General features: G+C 44.1%; 1 protein-coding gene across 1 annotated transcript in view; it reads right to left on the bottom strand.

Moving 5' to 3' along the window:
- The window catches only part of dcc (DCC netrin 1 receptor), a 279414-nt gene that overhangs the window by 14651 nt on the left and 246987 nt on the right, over positions 1 to 17776 (bottom strand). Inside the window, exon 28 of the mRNA XM_029444368.1 lies at positions 969 to 1117. Coding sequence (XP_029300228.1) covers positions 969 to 1117 — 149 coding nt within the window. The remainder of the gene's footprint in view (positions 1 to 968; positions 1118 to 17776) is intronic.

The raw sequence follows: 17776 nt of genomic DNA, 5'->3' as shown, positions 1-17776 counted from the left end.
TCCTACCGCCACCTCTTTTTCCTATTCTCTTTTTTCCTTTTCCGCTTCTCCTTAATTGTCCTTTACGGCTCTTCTCTCTTCCTCCTTCTCTTATTCCTCTACCCTCCTCTTTTTCTTTCCTCTCTTTTTCTTTCCTCTCTCTTTCTCTCCTCAGTCACAGTCACTAATGAACTCTGTTTTATTCTACAGCTGAAAGGCCACCAGCACACTGAAGAAATGAAAACAGGTGTAGTGACAAAGCTGAGAAGGTGTGTGTGTGTGTATGCCTTCCTTCCTCCCGCCTCAGTCTTCCTCAGACTGTCTGTTCCACCCTCCACCTACTGTTCTCTCTATTCTTCTCTTCTTTTTTTGTATTTTCTGTTCACAGCATATCAAAAGCCCCACCTCCACCAGCTTCCACCTGCAGACTCTGAGTCAACACTCCCCTCAGGGCAAAGTTACTATCATCCCCCCTACTTTCCACGGTGTTGAGCTTGGTGTTTTTTCTTGGTAAGAGACAAGATCCGTACACTGTACATGGTACACTGTACATCTATTCAACGTGATTGTCTCACTGATCTCTGATTAATACTGCTCCAGCTGCTGCTGATACTACTATACTATACTACTACTGTACATGTTACTACAGTCTTTTCTACTACTGCTATTACCTTGTTAACTAGTTCATTCATTAGAATTATGATCAGGTGTGGAGTGTCATGATCCTCGCTTTTAGTTTTTCTGTTTCCTGTTTTATTTTGTAAAGAACACTCACTTTGTGTTATGTCTCAGTTTACTTCCTGTCTGTGTGTTTCACTGCATTTTGTGATTGTTTTGTTCTGTCACAGTGTGTTAAAAAGAAGACCAGGCAAAGGTGACAGAAAGTAGGACAAATGTCTGACATAAACACTCTTGGGCCTGTCAGTGGAGCTGTGGTGTAAGATGAAAGTAACAATATTTCCTACAATATTCATTCCATGCAGACTTACGTTGGCAGCTGAATCCTCTGCGGGTCTTGTTCCTCCCTCCTCCGATAAATCTGGCGCTGTAGGAACTGAGACGGGCAGCAGAGGGGAGCGAGCCTTACTGGCCTGACCCAGAGAGGCTGTCTTCACCTGGGGCTTCGGAAGGCTTGCACCTGGGTGAGACAGACAGAGTTCTGGGTTTTAACATTCTCTAGACGGACCAGAAAATAATCTGGTGCTCATCCTTCGACAGCTTGCTTTGTCCTTGACATCCATAAATCGTTCTGGAGTCATGGAAGTTCTTTAACACCAGAACTTCTGAGCAAACACAAAACAAACTTAGATTGTAATGAAGCTACAAATCTAGGTTTGAAAAACAAATGAGTTCAAACTTCAGCCGAGACTTAACTAACTTATTGATGTTAATGATTATTTTAGAGACAAAGTGACGATAACTGATGATTTTACTAACTAAATGGTGGGAGTAATCAATAATTTTTCTTTTGTTCGCTATCTTAATTTTTGCCAGTTTGACACCTTCAACTTAAAATCTGGTAGATTGGGGCAACCGGGTCATATGTTACTATTGAGTAACACTTTTGAAAATGTTAACAGAATTGTTTGTTAAACCAACTATTTAATTTTGGTGCGGCTGTGGGTCACGAGGTGGCATAGGTCATCCACTAATAAACTGTTCAGTTTCTGGCTCCGGCTCCACAATTCTGCATGTCGAAGTGTCCTTGGGCAAGATACTGAACCCTGGCAGGCATCAGTGTGTGAGTGTGTGTAAAAGCGCTTTGGGTGGTAGAAGACTAGCAACAGGATGTATAAATGCAAGTCCATTTACATTCTATGTGAACACTGACAGGAACAGTTTGATCTCATAACACATATTCATTTATCTAAATGACAAGGTTAGATGCAACTAAGTGAACTATTGTAAGAGGAAAGAGATCTGAGGTCTGAGCCATTCAGTCATCCTCCAATTCATACAGTTCATTTATCATCCATTCATCTATTCTATAATCTAGTTATTTACTTAATCAAATAAAATAAAATGTATTTATATAGCTCAATATCACAATTGACACATTTGTCTCAGTGTGCTTTACAGACTGTACAGGATACGACACCCTCTGTCCTTAGACCCTCACACCACACAAGGAAACACTTCCTAAAAGTAACCCCACAATTAAAGAGGGAAATGTTAGAAACCTCAGGGAGAGACTGAGGAGGGATCCCTCTCCCAGGACGCACAGGCGTGCAATAGATGTGTGTACAGGATAAACGACATAGTAAAAATACAACATAGACAATCCATGTGACAGAAATGATGATGTGATCGTATTTAAAAATAGAATAATCACCTGTCTATCTACACGTTTCTATTCATCCTTTCACTAAATAACTAGTACCAACATACAAAGGAGGAAATGGCCAGATAAGCTAACCAACAAGGAAACAAATTGGCCAGACACGAAAGAGAACAAACATTCAAGCAACCAAACAAGCAAATAAATGCACAAGAAAACAGATCAATAAATACATTCAATGTGTTGTCTCCAAGATACAAATACCATTCAGGAAGTCAAATTTAAGGAGGTTTCTTTACAAAGTGAAAGGGAGACAACATTGAAGAGGAAGAATCGGAGACAAAAGAGAAATGTCTACTTTTTCCCCTCCTGTCCGATTCCCTGAACAGCCTTGTAATGTCTGAACACATCCTCAGGCTTCTGCTACCCACAATCCCCTCCCTCTTTTCCTGCACTGCACTCCTTCACTTCCTGATCAATAAACATCCATTCTTCTCCCTGCGAAACAAAACACCTGGAACAGCCTCGATAGCAGCGGATTACACAAGAGAACAGTTGTATTTAAACTGCCTTAAATATCAATAGTCTTCACGACTTGAAAAGAGGACAAACTGACGAGGAAGAGACAACTTTACCAACTGAAGAAATACTTTGTCCACACACGTAACGACAAAATATGTTTGTCAAAGTGTGTTCGCTCTGCAATCTCTTGGATTAAGGTTTGCTGAAGTTTAGGAACAACAACTACTTGGTTAAGGTTAGAGAAAGATGGTGGTCATGGTGAAAAGAATCCAATGTTGACTGTTGGTAGGAAACAGAAAACAAACAGTGGTCTCAGGTGTCAAAATAAGACACTTCATTGACCCATCAATCCAGCAAGACAACATCTGTAAAAGGTTTTGTCTTCCTTCTTTGCTCCTGACTCAGAAGACTCATAGTTCACATGGCCTTTGACTGCTCGGTCGTTATAACAACTGGATAATGCTGTCATTGTGCTCATGAGGACAGTGTCCTTTACCTAAATCTAAATTTAAAGACAAGGAAGTGACTTCTGAACAGTCAAAATGGCCTATCCTTTGTCTATAAGTTTGTGAGTGTCTTTGGAATTTTCTGTCCAGTTTGCATTTGCTATATTTGGTTTTCACATGGTCAAAAATATTACAGTCATTGACCTGTAATTGTAACACTATCCAAATTTTGACTTTCAAGAATATCTAAACCAGATTGTCTAAGGAACTAAACACAGGGACTAAAATGTCCAGAACAGTTTATAAGACACATAGCGTACAGACCCGTCGAAGACATAAATCTGGTACCTCTCAAGCACCACCCAAAGCTCTGATTATTTTCTAATACGTCTGATGTTGTGCTCATTGATGGCTGGTTCCCTGGTTGGAGAAACAATCGACCAATAAGGGCTTTGTGGGTGGGATTCCTGTTCCAGAGCCAAATATGTTGCAAATTTGATGGAAGGAGCTGTACATGGGAGTCAACTTAGAGAAAAGAAAACTCTTGAATTGAAATGTTTCAACATAAAAAATGTTAATTGCTAATAGCAACCACTACTACATCCGGGTTGAGTAAAATAATGATAGCAAGACGGATACGTCCCCTACTACTCATTAGTTAAGACAAAACAAAATAACAGAAAATAATAAGCATGAAAACAATGTCGGACTGAATAACGTCTCTAGAACAATGTATGGGTTCCTAGAAAGGTTCCTGCAGTTGAAAAGGACCAACTGACCTCCACATGGTTCAGAATTTGAATTACATGGGGAATAAAGTGTCTAAACTTCATTTCCCTCCATCAGTCCACAGAAAGTGAAATAGGTCCCTAAACTGTTTGAATCAGGAGTCTTTCTCCTTAAAACCCAATGAAAAAAAGAGCATCCTCACTTAAGAACAAGGATGGCGTTAAATTAGATTTCTCTTTTTTACCCACAAACACTGTGCAGAGTGTGCTTCATGGTCTGCTGAGAATAAAGGTTGATTTCAAACTGTTGAATCATACACAGCTTTGCTGTAAACAGCGTGAAAAAAAGAGAAAATAATCCACCTTAGAACTCTAGCTGAGAGCAATGGAGACACTCTGAATACTTCCATTACAGAAAATCTTTCCCTACAGAGAAACTGTGGTCAACCTACACTGGGATAATCATATAATGTATACCTGCATGCATGTAATATAGACAAATTACTTGTCTTTAGGAAATTATATTTCTTCTGATGATAATAAATGTTTGAGTTCATGAACTACACATCCTGTTTACTCTTTGCTTGTTTCCTTGGTTTCAGTTCATTTCTGTGGAAATCAACTTGCAGAAAGTTTAAAATAATAAACTGTGTTCAATAAGTGGGGCAGTGGAGCAGTCATCAGACCTGACAACCAATCATTCATTCCCAGTATTTGTTTAAGGAACTCCTTTTATTCTAAATAATTTAATTTGACTTTTTAAGTCAATTTTCTTTCTTGCACAACCAAATGCATGTAGCTTAGTCCATTATGATACACAAGAAAGTCATGAGAAAACAAATAGCCAATAGACGAGCAGACCACCTTCAGATCTTTGCAATCTACATTGTTTCTTCATTTTTCATCTTTGTGAACATTCTGGTGTGAGGAGCATCATGACCTTACAAGATTGCTAGAGTGGCTCAAGACTGAGACTGTATATTTCAGCCCCTGTACTTTACTCACAGTAATACTGACCTTGTATGGCTGTGAATGTCTGTAAATGTTGTGTAAAAATTCCTGCCAGCTTCATTTTAAAATGAAGCAGAACCAAATGTGTTTGTATGACTTCTCACCACACTGCTGTCAGAGTGAATCCAAACTGAACAGAGCTCCAGAAAAAATCATTTTGTGGAAAAACACAATGAGCTGCAGCAGTACAGAGCCAAAGCAAAGGTTACACATCCAGTGAAGAAAGCCATAAAAGAGAGTTTCACGGTGACTGGCTCACCCTCTGGGGGTTTGTCAGAGAGGGACGGGGGTGTGGGGAACGGCGGCTGGTCTGCTCAGAGAAGTGGATATATTTACCAGACAAGCGGAGGTGGAGGTGAGAAATGCCCGCCGGGGGTCACATCAACAGTGTCTATGTGTCTCTGTTTCTGGGTCGAAGATGTACAGAGATAGGAGGTGAGGATGGAGGGGGCGGGGTTATTGATCCTGAGCACGATTTGAAGTAAATACAGTTTAAGATGAAAAGTTTCTTGGAGGAGACATGGCCGTCTCTGGAGGGAGAGCCGACATCTCCTCTGCTTCACACAGGAGTTTGGTGTTTCTTTGTCTGCCCGATTTATCTTTGTTTCTTCTTTTCTGTCTGCCTGCCAGCCTGTCTGTTTGATATCTACCTGTCTGTGCAACTGGCTCCCTCATCGGTCAGGAAGACAGGTGCACAGACAGGTTGAGTGGTTAGGTTTTACGGAACTTTTGGAAAGTAGCTTAAGATTCATTATTTGTGCAAAAACTGAGAAATACAAATTTTCACATGAAAAATATTTTCTAATAATCAACATGCTAAATTGAATACATTTTCCCTAATTTATTCTAAAAGCATGGAACAGAAAAAGCTGAAAGGTTATGGATTATAAAGAATAAATATACTTCAAACCGTAGATTTCTGACCACTTCACCATCTTTTAAACATTTTTAAGATTCTATCAGATCAAACTGTGGAGGACAAACTCTCCCCTTCTCCACCCTCTGCTTCACGCTTGAAGGTTCAAAGTCTTTAGAAAAATATTTTTTTCCTTTATCTCCCATCTCACCTTCATGACAGGTGGTGAGTATTAACTATGATCTGAGGTCAGAGCTTTACACCTGGATGTATATACCTGCTGCCCTGCTCAACATTCTCAGCACGATGATTTAATACATGAGTTATTCAGGTCAGATTCATATTCAAATTCATGTTCTTTTTAGTTGTTTTTCACTGAGTCTAAGACGATGATTGGCGGACCTTCCCTGTAGTGCCCCTCTCAAACTGGTCCGGCTTGTATAGTGTGGGGAAATGTAAGTAAAGTAAAATAAAGCTATTTGTAAACTGTGAGAATGACTATAAAACATCTCTTACATGGTTGTCCAAATGTTAGATATAACCATTTCAAACTTTGTTAAAGCTTTTCATTGGTAATAATGTGCACCCTCTGAGGCGAGATGAAGGCGTACACTTAAAAACATCCATCACAGCGGCCTCTGCGTCCACTTCCAGCTGTGGCTGAAATGTCTTTAGTCAGCATCAGACAATGATTCAGACAATCCCATTACAGCTTCCAGCATTAAGCCACACATTCAGGCCAATTTGGTTGACTAACTGCCCACCATCATACTTTACTCTGCAGAGGGGCTTTGGAGGCTCGATTTAAAAAGAAAAGAAGGTCTCAGTTAAAAATGGACATAAAACAAGGGATCAGGAGGTGGAAAATTATGTGGATGTTGTGGATAAAAACCCTCTTTGCTCAAGCTCAAAACAGAAATTGTTGACAATGTTGACATATGTTTTTTTAATTCAAACGATTTTCATAGCAGCTATATAATTGTGTTTTAATTTGTTCCACTTCGGATTCTTTCATTCACTATATTTTAAACCCAACTAAGTTTCTGGCTCATGTTTGGCATAGAGTGGGAAGTCAACCCTGTCTCTTAGAAAATATGTTGTTACACTTTATATTAAGGTACACATATTAACCATTAACTAGTTGCTTATAATCATGCATATTAGTAGCATATTTAATCTTTATTAGTCATTATAAAGCACTTATTAATGCCCTATTCTGCATGACCATATTCTACAACTACTAGGCCATTAACTAAGAGTTTCCACTCCACAACCTCCTAATTGCTGCTTGTTGATATTAAATAAGGAAGTTGTTGAACATTCCTAATATGCTTTGCTCAGTATGAGCAGTACCACAACAACAGTCATTCTTCCTTAATGACACTTAATAAATATGATGTATTATTATATAACAAAACACAAAACTACAAGTGTTAATAGTATCCAAATAACTCTAAATTGTCTCCCATTCTAAAGTGAAGTATGGGATGGTAAGTCTAAACTAATTCACTAGTAGTTTCATATAGATCTGTGTTTTAATTGTATTTATTGTATAGCATATTTATATACAACAGAGACGGGACGACATGCAGTAAAGGGCTTTAGGTTAGATAAAGACACAGCCTTCGTACCAGGTGAGCTACTGAGATGTACAAATTAACCTGCTAAGTAACTCTAACTGTTTACCCCCCACACCTCACTTTAGAATGGGGAACATACTCTGAGTTAGAAAGACTACATTTTGAGTTTATTGGACACCATTAGCACTTATAGTGGACAACTTTGCAACTGTGCAACACCATTAAAGAGGTAATCCAGTGATTTAATGTTTCACGTCCATGAAGTTGCGGGACTCACACAAAACAGATTTAAAAAAGAATCTTAGCAACCAAGAAAGACATTTCCGGACTTTCAGTCCCTAGCATGGATCAAGCTCCAAAGACACTGTATCCTTACATTCTTTCTAAAATCCACCCGGGGGAGACTCCACTGGTTGCAAAATAAGTCTGATTGAATATAAGTCTATAAGAAAATGTTCCTACTTCTCACATTATTTATTACCTCAGTAAACATTTTCCTGAAGAGTTTATGTCTCAATCTCTAGTTTCAAGTCTTCTTCAACACATGATGTTGGAAATTGTGTTCCCATTTAGAGGAAAATAGACGATAAAGCAGCATATGCTTTAGGGTGGGGCACCATTGTGATTGACAGGTCGCTGCCACACGTTTTCGTCTTACACCTTTAACCCTTTCACTGTTTGTGTTTTCAGTCCATTTTAACGTTTTGGTCGCCTAAAAAAGTCTTATTCAGTGTTCGCTTATTCTAAGCTCCACCTTTTTGTGTCACGTCTGGTTACAAAAACAGAAGATAGCAGTGGCCCATATACCAAACTCGAGGCTTCAAAACCGTAGTCCACAAACCAATGGGTGTTGTTACGGTGACTACACTCACTTATTTTATTCAGTCTGTGAGCCCAAGCCGAGATAACCCTAATGACATCACCCAGTTACATTTTTTGTAATAATAATAATGAAAAATACTGGCACACCTCTAGTTCAGGAGACTGAAACTCTTGGTCAAGGTTGAGGAAAGATTGTGGCTTTGGTTAAAAACTGAAAAAGCTTTAAGTCGGTGTTGACTTTTAAAAACATATTTTCACAACATTCACCAAGTGAGTTGCCTCAACAGAAACATAGAAATTGTTATTTTCCCGGAAACCTCCACCCGTGTTCTGGCAGCACAATGTAGGAAGATAGTGACAGTTAGAAGGAAGGAAAGATCAATCAGGCTGAAGCAGCCAAAGAAAAAAATGTGTCAAAAAATAATCAAACGAAAAAACTAAGTTTGAGAATTCAGGAAATAAAATGATTGAAGCAAATGAAAACATGAACGATAACGAGTCAGTGGGGGATGAGTACTTGGATGAGGATATGTCAGATGATGAGTTTTATAAAATCTCTCAAAAAAGAAAATATTCTGACCCCATACAGAGTAATGCTAAAACCTCTAAGTTCACGAGAGCAAACCGTGTCAGCTGAGTTAGAGAGTGACTCCCTCTGACTCTCTTCTCCAGCTGACATCCAGACGTTCCTGCAGGTCACTAAAGCAGCCAGACTCCCAGCAGCAGGCCGTCACTTCTCTGATCTCAGACTGTTCACTGAGTCAGCCAGACCTCTGACAAAGAATACAGGTACATCTGAGGGTGTGCTGCCAGTCCAAGAAATATACAGACTGAGGAAACTGAGAGTGAAAGCCCAAATCACTGAAGAGGATTTTTTACAGACCTGTTTATTGTTTTGTTTTTTTATCCATGTGTGATTTTAATATCAGCATTTTAAACTTGAATAGAGCCCGGACTGATTTTTAAAGAGCTGATCTTTTTAACCCAATGGCAATTAAAAAATTAGACATAATGTTTGTACAGGAAACCCACAGCACAGAAGATAATGAAAATGACTGGAAGAGGGCTTTTAGCAGGGAGGCTGTTTTAAGCCACAAGTCCAGCTGTCTGACAAGTGGGGATTTTATTTGCCAGAAGTTTTTTTACCATTTTCTTATGAGGTGGAGGAAATAATTCCAGGTGTTTTACTAAAGGTCGAAGCAGAATGAGAATGTAAAGCATTCACCCATTCACACACATTCATACAGAGTCAGAGGCTACCATACAAGGTGCACATCAGATCGTCAGTAGGAATAACAATCTACTTTTAGCATTGAGGTGGGGGGGGGGGTCAGGGATGATCTCTCTGGCATGTTATATTCTTTACCCATCGAGCCTCTGCTCCACAAACAGGAAACATTTGAATGGTGTATGCTTCCCTCATTGCAGTATGCCTTTTAAATTGTTGGTTTATGCAGATGATTGGATCGTTCTGGTAAACACACAAAGGGACATTTTAACTGACAGTGTGAAAGACTTTGGTTTTATCTCTTCTGCTCAGGTAAACTGGGGGAAGAGCGATGCTGTGATGGTGGGAAAGGCTGGGGGTTAGCTCAGGCTGCTTGGTGCCTTGACATGGAAAGAAGGAGATCTAAAATACCTCGGGGTCTTTTAGAGAGATGAGACATACGCAAGAAGAAATTGGGACAATGTTAAAGGTTAAAGGTCGGCTTCTAAAATGTTACCAAAAGTGTACAGAGACCATACCTTGATTTTAATAACCTCGTCTCATCCGTCCTGTGGCTAAACTGTGTTCATCCTCCGGCTTCTCTTCTGTTCCAAATTCAAAGAGTTTTAATTGATTTATTTTGGGACAAACTGCACAGGGTCCCACAGAGTGTCCTATTCCTGCCTAAGGAGGAGGGGGAACAGGGCCTTGGGGGACAGGGCCTGTTCCACCTGGCCAGCCGGGGCGTTGCTTTCTGCCTCCAATTTCTTCAGAGACTGTTGACTGGACCAAAGGACACTCTGTGGAGATCATTGTCCTGCTGCATCCTGCAGCGTTTGAACGGCCTGGGACTGGATTTTATTTGTTTTTAATGAAGACACACAACATGAACACATCATATCAGAGTGTTTTTTATCATGTGGAACATGCTGAGGAGACAGAGACAGGAGCCGCAAACTCCCTACACTACTACACGATACTGCACGATTTTAAAGAGTGTTCAGGTCCTCTGTAGGAGACTACACAACCAGCCTCCCTGGAGGAGGCCTCGAGGAAAACCCTGTACCGAATCATGGTAAGAACACTGAACAGAAACAAACTGACTCCTACCTGGGTCTGGGTACTGGATCCAGACCCGCGTGGAGGTCCCTTTATAAACCTCCTCTCTCCAAGAGACAAACACTGGAGGGTGCTCCATGGCATCATTAGAGTGAACTATCTTGTATGTGTCATCAATGCTGCAGTGGAGGACACCTGACTGTGACCAAAGAGTCTATTTTAAAATAAAAACATTTTTATAAAACAGCAGGAGATCTGGACACAGGACACAAGCAGGTTTGGGGTGGTGAGAAGTGATCTGCTCTGTAAAAGAGGTACAATTAATTAATTAAATTCATGAAAAGTGTGCCTCTCTGGGAACCATCACCTTATCGTGGTGGAGAGGTGTGTGTGTAACTATGAACCTGGGAGCTGTGTTGTCTGGAGCCTAGTGCTCCTGGTAGGGTCTCCCAAGGCAAATTTGTCTCAGGCGAGGGGCCAGACTAAGAATGGTTCAAAAATGACTTCATGAAAGAAAGGGAAAGGAAAGGAGAGACCCTGCCCGGAGGAAGCCCGGGGCCCCCGTCTGGAGCCAGGCCCAGAGGGAGGGCCCGACAGCGAGCGCCTGGTGGCCGGGTTTGCCACGGAGCCCGGTCGGGCACAGCCCGAAGAAGCTACGTGGTGCCTCCCATCCATCCATCCTGTGGGCCCACCACTCATGGGAAAAACCGCTGGGGTCGGGTGCGCTGTCACACGGGTGGCAGTGATGGTCAGGGACCTAGACGGACCAGACCCGGGCAGCAGAGGCTGGCTCTGGGGACGTGGAACGTCACATCTCTGTGGGGGAAGGAGCCGGAACTAGTGCGGGAGGTGGATCGCTACCAGTTGGATCTGGTGGGGCTTACCTCCACGCACAGTCTTGGCTCATGAACCGTACTTCTGGATAGGGGTTGGACTCTATTCTTCTCCGGAGTTGCCCAAGGTGTGAGGCGTCGGGCCGGGGTGGGGATACTCACTAGCCCCCGGCTGAGCGCCGCTATGTTGGAGTTTACCCCAGTGGACGAGAGGGTCGCCTCCCTACGCCTTCGGGTTATGGGGGGGAAAACTCTGACTGTTGTTTGTGCCTATGCCCCAAACCGCAGTTCTGAGTATTCGGCCTTCTTGGAGACCCTGAATGGAGCCCTGCAGGGGGCTCCAGTAGGGGACTCCGTAGTCTTGCTGGGAGACTTCAACGCACACGTGGGAAACGATGGAGACACCTGGAGAGGCCCTCCCTTATCTAAACCCGAACGGTCGTTTGTTGTTGGACTTCTGTGCTAGTCATGGAATGGCCATAACAAACACCATGTTCGAACTTAAGGATGCTCATAAGTGCACATGGTACCAGAGCACCCTAGGCCAAAGGTCAATGATCGATTTTGTAATCGTATCATCTGATCTGAGGCCGCATGTTTTGGACACTCGGGTGAAGAGAGAGGCTATGGAGAAGGACTTTTGGTCAGCACCAAGGTGCTTCTGGAAAACCATCCGGCACCTCAGGAGGGGGAAGCGAGGAACCATCCAAGCTGTGTACAGCAAGGGTGGGACCCTGCTGACTTCAACTGAGAAGGTTATCGGCCGGTGGAAGGAGCACTTTGAGGAACTCCTGAATCCGACTAACCCCTCTATGGTAGAGGCAGAGCTGGAAGCTGATGGGGGATCATCGTCAATTTCCCTGATGGAAGTCACTGAGGTAGTCAAACAACTCCACAGTGGCAAAGCTGCAGGGGTTGATGAGATCCGTCCAGAAATGCTGAAGGCTTTGGGTGTTGAGGGGTTGTCTTGGTTGACACGCCTCGTCAACATTACGTGGAAGTCTGGGACAGTGCCTAGGGGTTGGCAGACCGGGGTGGTGGTTCCCCTATTTAAAAAGGGGAACCAGAGAGTGTGTGCCAACTACAGGGGTATCACACTTCTCAGCCTCCCTGGTAAAGTCTACTCCAAGGTACTGGAAAGGAGGGTTCGGCCGGTAGTCGAACCTCTGATTGAAGAGGAACAATGCGGATTCCGTCCTGGTCGTGGAACAACAGACCAACTCTTTACTCTTGCAAGGATCCTGGAGGGGGCCTGGGAGTACGCCCATCCGGTCTACATGTGTTTTGTGGATCTGGAGAAGGCGTATGACCGGGTCCCCCGGGTGATACTGTGGGAGGTGCTGCGGGAGTATGGGGTGAGGGGGTCACTTTTGAGGGCCATCCAATCCCTGTACGCCCAAAGCAAGAGTTGTGTCCGGATACTCGGCAGTAAGTCGGACTCGTTTCCAGTGAATGTTGGCCTCCGCCAGGGCTGCGCTTTATCACTAATCCTGTTTGTGATTTTCATGGATAGGATATCGAGGCGTAGTCGTGGAGGAGAGGGGTTGCAGTTCGGTGACCTGAGGATCTCATCGCTGCTCTTTGCAGATGATGTGGTCCTTATGGCATCATCGGTCTGTGACCTTCAACAGCCACTGGATCGGTTCGCAGCCGAGTGTGCAGCGGTTGGGATGAGGATCAGCACCTCTAAATCTGAGGCCATGGCTCTCAGCAGGAAACCGGTGGATTGCCTACTCTGGGTAGGGAATGAGCCATTACCCCAAGTGAAGGATTTCAAGTATCTCGGGGTCTTGGTCGCGAGTGAGGGGACAATGGAGCGAGAGATTGGCCGGAGCAGAATCGGAGCAGCGGGGGCGGTATTACAGTCACTTTACCGCAACGTTGTGACGAAAAGAGAGCTGAGCCAGAAGGCGAAGCTCTCAATATACCGGTCGATATTCGTTCCTATCCTCACCTATGGTCATGAAGGCTGGGTCATGACCGAAAGAACGAGATCACGGGTACAAGCGGCCGAAATGGGTTTTCTCAGACGGGTGGCTGGCGTCTCCCTTAGAGATAGGGTGAGAAGCTCAGCCATCCGTGAGAGACTCGGAGTAGAGCCGCTGCTCCTTTACGTTGAAAGGAGCCAGTTGAGGTGGTTCGGGCATCTAGTAAGGATGCCACCTGGGCGCCTCCCTATGGAGGTGTTCCAGGCACGTCCAGCTGGGAGGAGACCCCGGGGAAGACCCAGGACTCGGTGGAGAGATTATATCTCCTCACTGGCCTGGGAACGCCTAAGGATCCCCCAGTCGGAGCTGGAGGATGTGGCCCGGAGAAGGGAAGATTGGGGTTCCTTACTGGAGCTGCTGCCCCCGCGACCCGATCCCGGATAAGCGGTAGACGATGGATAGATGGATGGATGAAAAGTGTGTGTTATTGTGACTTTTTATTGTGTTTTGTTTTGCACATTCTGCAAAAGATGAAGTCTCTGTCTCCTTGTGTGTCTCCGTGTGTGTCTCCGTGTGTGTGTGTCTCTCTCTCTCTCTCTCTCTCTCTCTCTCTCTCTCTCTCTCTCTCTCTCTCCTCTCTCTCTCTCTCTCTCTCTCTCTCTCTCTCTGAGTGCATGCTGGGAGATTGTGTGCGAGTGAGACGCTGAGCATGGGATTTTTGATTTCAATCTTTTTGATGTTTGTTTTGTAATGGGATTTCAATAAACGCAATTTATTGGTGGTAGTTTGATTTAGTTTTACTTTTGGTGAGTTTTGGTGTGGTGGTTTGGGTGCATCGCTGCCATCAAACAACTTGAACTCCTACGCAGACCTCGTTACACTTACAGAGGCTCCCGTACAAAGTTTGCTTACCACCAGCCTGGCCCGCCTGTGTCGATCATTCTTTCCATCTGCACCACTATTGCACGTCTGCCGCGTCATCAGAGGACTGACGCTCTCGGTGTTAGTAGCACGGGAAACACCGCAAGATCGCTACACATTGAGCAGGGCGGAAAACGTGGAGTGGATTTCAGTTTACTCCGGACCCTACAGAAATCCACCATTTCATCCAGATTCAAAATATAACTTGTAGCCCCCTGGCTACAGCTACCTAGAAAAGGCTTGCAGCACTGGTCGTGGTGGCGGCTTAGCAATAATACACAGAAAATAACTAAAACTGTCCCCCTTGCCTCTGCCTGGACTATGCTTATTTGAATGTCTTGGATTTAAATGTAAACCACCCTTCACCCTGACAATACTTCTCATCTACCGACCACCGAAACCCAACTCAGCTTTCATCCCAGAGATGCACGACCTTCTAACTACACTCTGCACTACTTGTGGAAATATTATAATACTTGGAGGTATAAATATTCATGTTGACACCTCCTCCTGTCACTATGCAGCCAAGTTCCTACACCTTCTGGACTGCCTCAACCTCATTCAACATGTTGATGTCTCCACACACACTAGACGTAGTCATCACAAACTCTGCCCCCATCCGTAATCTATCTGTTTCCGATCTGGGTGTGTTGGATCACAAGGCCATCACAATGGATCTGCCACTCCTGCTTCCCTACACCAAACCAAAACGTCAAATCCATTTCAGAAATCTTAAAAACATCAACCCGGACACCATGACCTCGGATCTCGGAGCTGCTGAAGATGAAGACAGCGGGTTGTGTCCTCGAGCGGCGCCTCAAGGCTTCAGGACTCACTGTTCACAGACAGGCATACCGAGACAACCAAAAGGCCTACGCAAAGTCCCTCAAAGACACAAGGTCACCTTTCTACTCCAACATCATCAACAATAGCCCTGGCAACTCTAAGCAACTTTTTTCCACAGTAAATCATCTCCTCAAACCTCAAACTCCCTTACACCAAGACACCACAGAGGAGCAGTGTGACAATTTCATCACATTTTTCAGAAAAGAAGTAGATACCATCCGCTCTCTCCTCTCTAACTCTGCTGCTCTGCCAGTCCCGACAAACCCCAGCCCGGACCTACCCAGCCTCTTTCACTGACATCTCGCAGCAAGAGGTTGAGGCCATCATAAAAAAGATGAAACCCACCTGTGCCCTGGACCCCTTTCCACAGCCCTGGTCAAATCTGACATTTGTGCCATAAATCCCCTCATCACTACAGTGATAAACCACTCCCTCCAGTCTGGTCATGTTCCACCCCCTTTAAAAACTGCTGTCATCAAACCACTCCTCAAAAGGCGTGGCCCACATCAGACAAACATGCAAGAACTCCTTCTACCACCTCAAAAATATTGCCAAACTCTGCCCCACACTCTCTGTGTCAGATGCTGAAAAGCTTGACCATGCATTTGTCTCGTCCAGACTTGCTACTGCAACGTACTTCTCATTAAGATTCCTAGCAAAAACATCCAGAAGCTGCAATACATCCAGAACATTCAGAGTGCGAAAGTACGAACACATCACACCCATCCTCAAATCACTGCACTGGCTCCCGATCTCACTCAGGATTGATTATAAAATCTCCCTTTACACCCATCAGCGCATTCACGGAAATGCTCCATCCTACCTCAGAGAACTGCTCATCCCAAAAATCTCCACAAGAAACCACCGTTCTGTAAAGGCTAACCTCCTCCTTCCTCCCAGGACCAAGCTCAAAACCATGGGAGATCGCGCCTTCTGCTCTGCCGCTCCCAGACTGTGGAATGCTCTCCCTGAACATCTGAGGATGCCACAGACTGTGGATGCTTTTAAAACAGGCCTAAAAACGCATCTTTTTAACAGCATTTTAAAGTGTTATCTTGTCTGTCTATCAAATGTTTTTTTTGGGGGGGTTTTTTATGTATATTTTGCTCATCGTTTTTACTCTGTAGCACTTTGAGTTTTGTTCACGCAAGTGCACTTATAAATAAAATGTATTATTATTATAATTATTACGTTCATAACTGATTCATTCCTCAGTAGAGAGCTGTCCAGACACGGGAAAGTTGTTTCCCCGGCGAAAAAGATCCTGTCTGGATGTAAGTCTCAGTTACTGAAACATGTAGTGTCGCACCGTAGACAGGTATATATGATACTAAATAACCGGGATGTGAAGCTCAACCTCCGCTTCTACATTAAAGTAGATGATTATGACTATGTGAGTTTCGCGACTTCATCAGTTATGAAGTGTTTTGGTTGCGGAGAGGAGGGGCACCCTGCGAGAGCCTGTCCGAGGCGCGGGGAGCCAGCTCCGTCTGGTCCAGGAGGGGTGGCGGCTGCTGCGGCGGAGCCTGCTGAGGGGGGGATCTCACCGCAGGGGGCGACCGCTGATGCGGCCGCGGTGGTAGTGGGGGACCCCCCACAGCGGTGGCTGCTGCTGCGGATGTGATAACTTCATCTGGACAGCCGGTGTGTCTGACCTGGTGCATGAGGCAGGTGGTGATGTTTCACAGGGTGTGTGTATATTAATAATGGTGTACAGAAAAGTCAGGAAAGTGGTTTGGGTGAGGCAGGTGAAAGTAAAGTGGATACAGTTGAAAAGATGACATGGGGCGAATAGGTTGAGGAGGCAGAGATGGAGGAGGAGGTGACAACGTTAGAGGTAAAACAAAAGCCTGCTATAAAACGCAGGAGAAAAATAAATAATTCATCAAGTGAGAAAAAAAAAAGCAGAAAGCAGGGGCAGGTGGATGAAAGTCTGAAAGTGAAGAGGAGTGTGTCTCAGATAGCAGTGACATCCCTGGTTTTAATTTAAGTAGCAGCCAAGAAAGAAAAAAATGTATACGGCTGAAAGTTTTAAAGCTTTTCTCCAGCAAACAAAAGATCAACATGGAGGAGTCTGGCCTCACTGACCAGGAGGCTTTTAGATTAAAGAAACTGGTGCTAAAAGTAAAAAAAAACAAGCAAACGTTGATGATGTCTATCTTATTTAATGTATTTGTTTTTATTTTTGTTTTTATAATCTCACTTGCTATGGATACTTTTAGAGTGGATGTTTTAAATGTGAATGGAGGCAGAGTTTAAAAAGAAAGAGCACAAGTATATGATTTTACTCCAGTCTCACTGGAGGTTGAGCATTTTATAGAGGGGAGGTTGCTTTTAGTTAAGATCCTGTCCGTGCAGCAGCTGGTGGATGCAGTGGGGCCGGCGCTGAATGATGCCCAGGCCCTTGGCTCTCTGCTGGGTCGGAACTCTGTCCGGGTGGCTCAGAGGTTCCTGCAGCTCTGGAGCCAGAGGCTCACTGGAGAAGAGAGGAGCCTCCTCACCAAACACAGCCAGGGAGAGGCTGATCCAGACCCAGCGGACCCCTTTACCGAAGTCTTCCTGAACCTAGAGCTGGGAGAACTGACCGGCCCCCTGCTCAAGGTCATTAATCCAGAAAAACTGTCGCTGCACAGAGCCGACAAAAAAGCGGACTGCCGACCTTCAGTGGAGGTTTTTACAAGGCGCTATCGCTTCAAATGCTTTTATTTCCGTCATTAATCCTGCTGTTTTTAACAAGTGTCCATTTTGTAATCTTCGTAA

This window comes from Cottoperca gobio, chromosome 12, assembly GCF_900634415.1.
Source record: "Cottoperca gobio chromosome 12, fCotGob3.1, whole genome shotgun sequence".
Classification (NCBI taxonomy): domain Eukaryota; kingdom Metazoa; phylum Chordata; class Actinopteri; order Perciformes; family Bovichtidae; genus Cottoperca; species Cottoperca gobio.
This window is presented reverse-complemented; position numbering and strand designations above follow the sequence as displayed.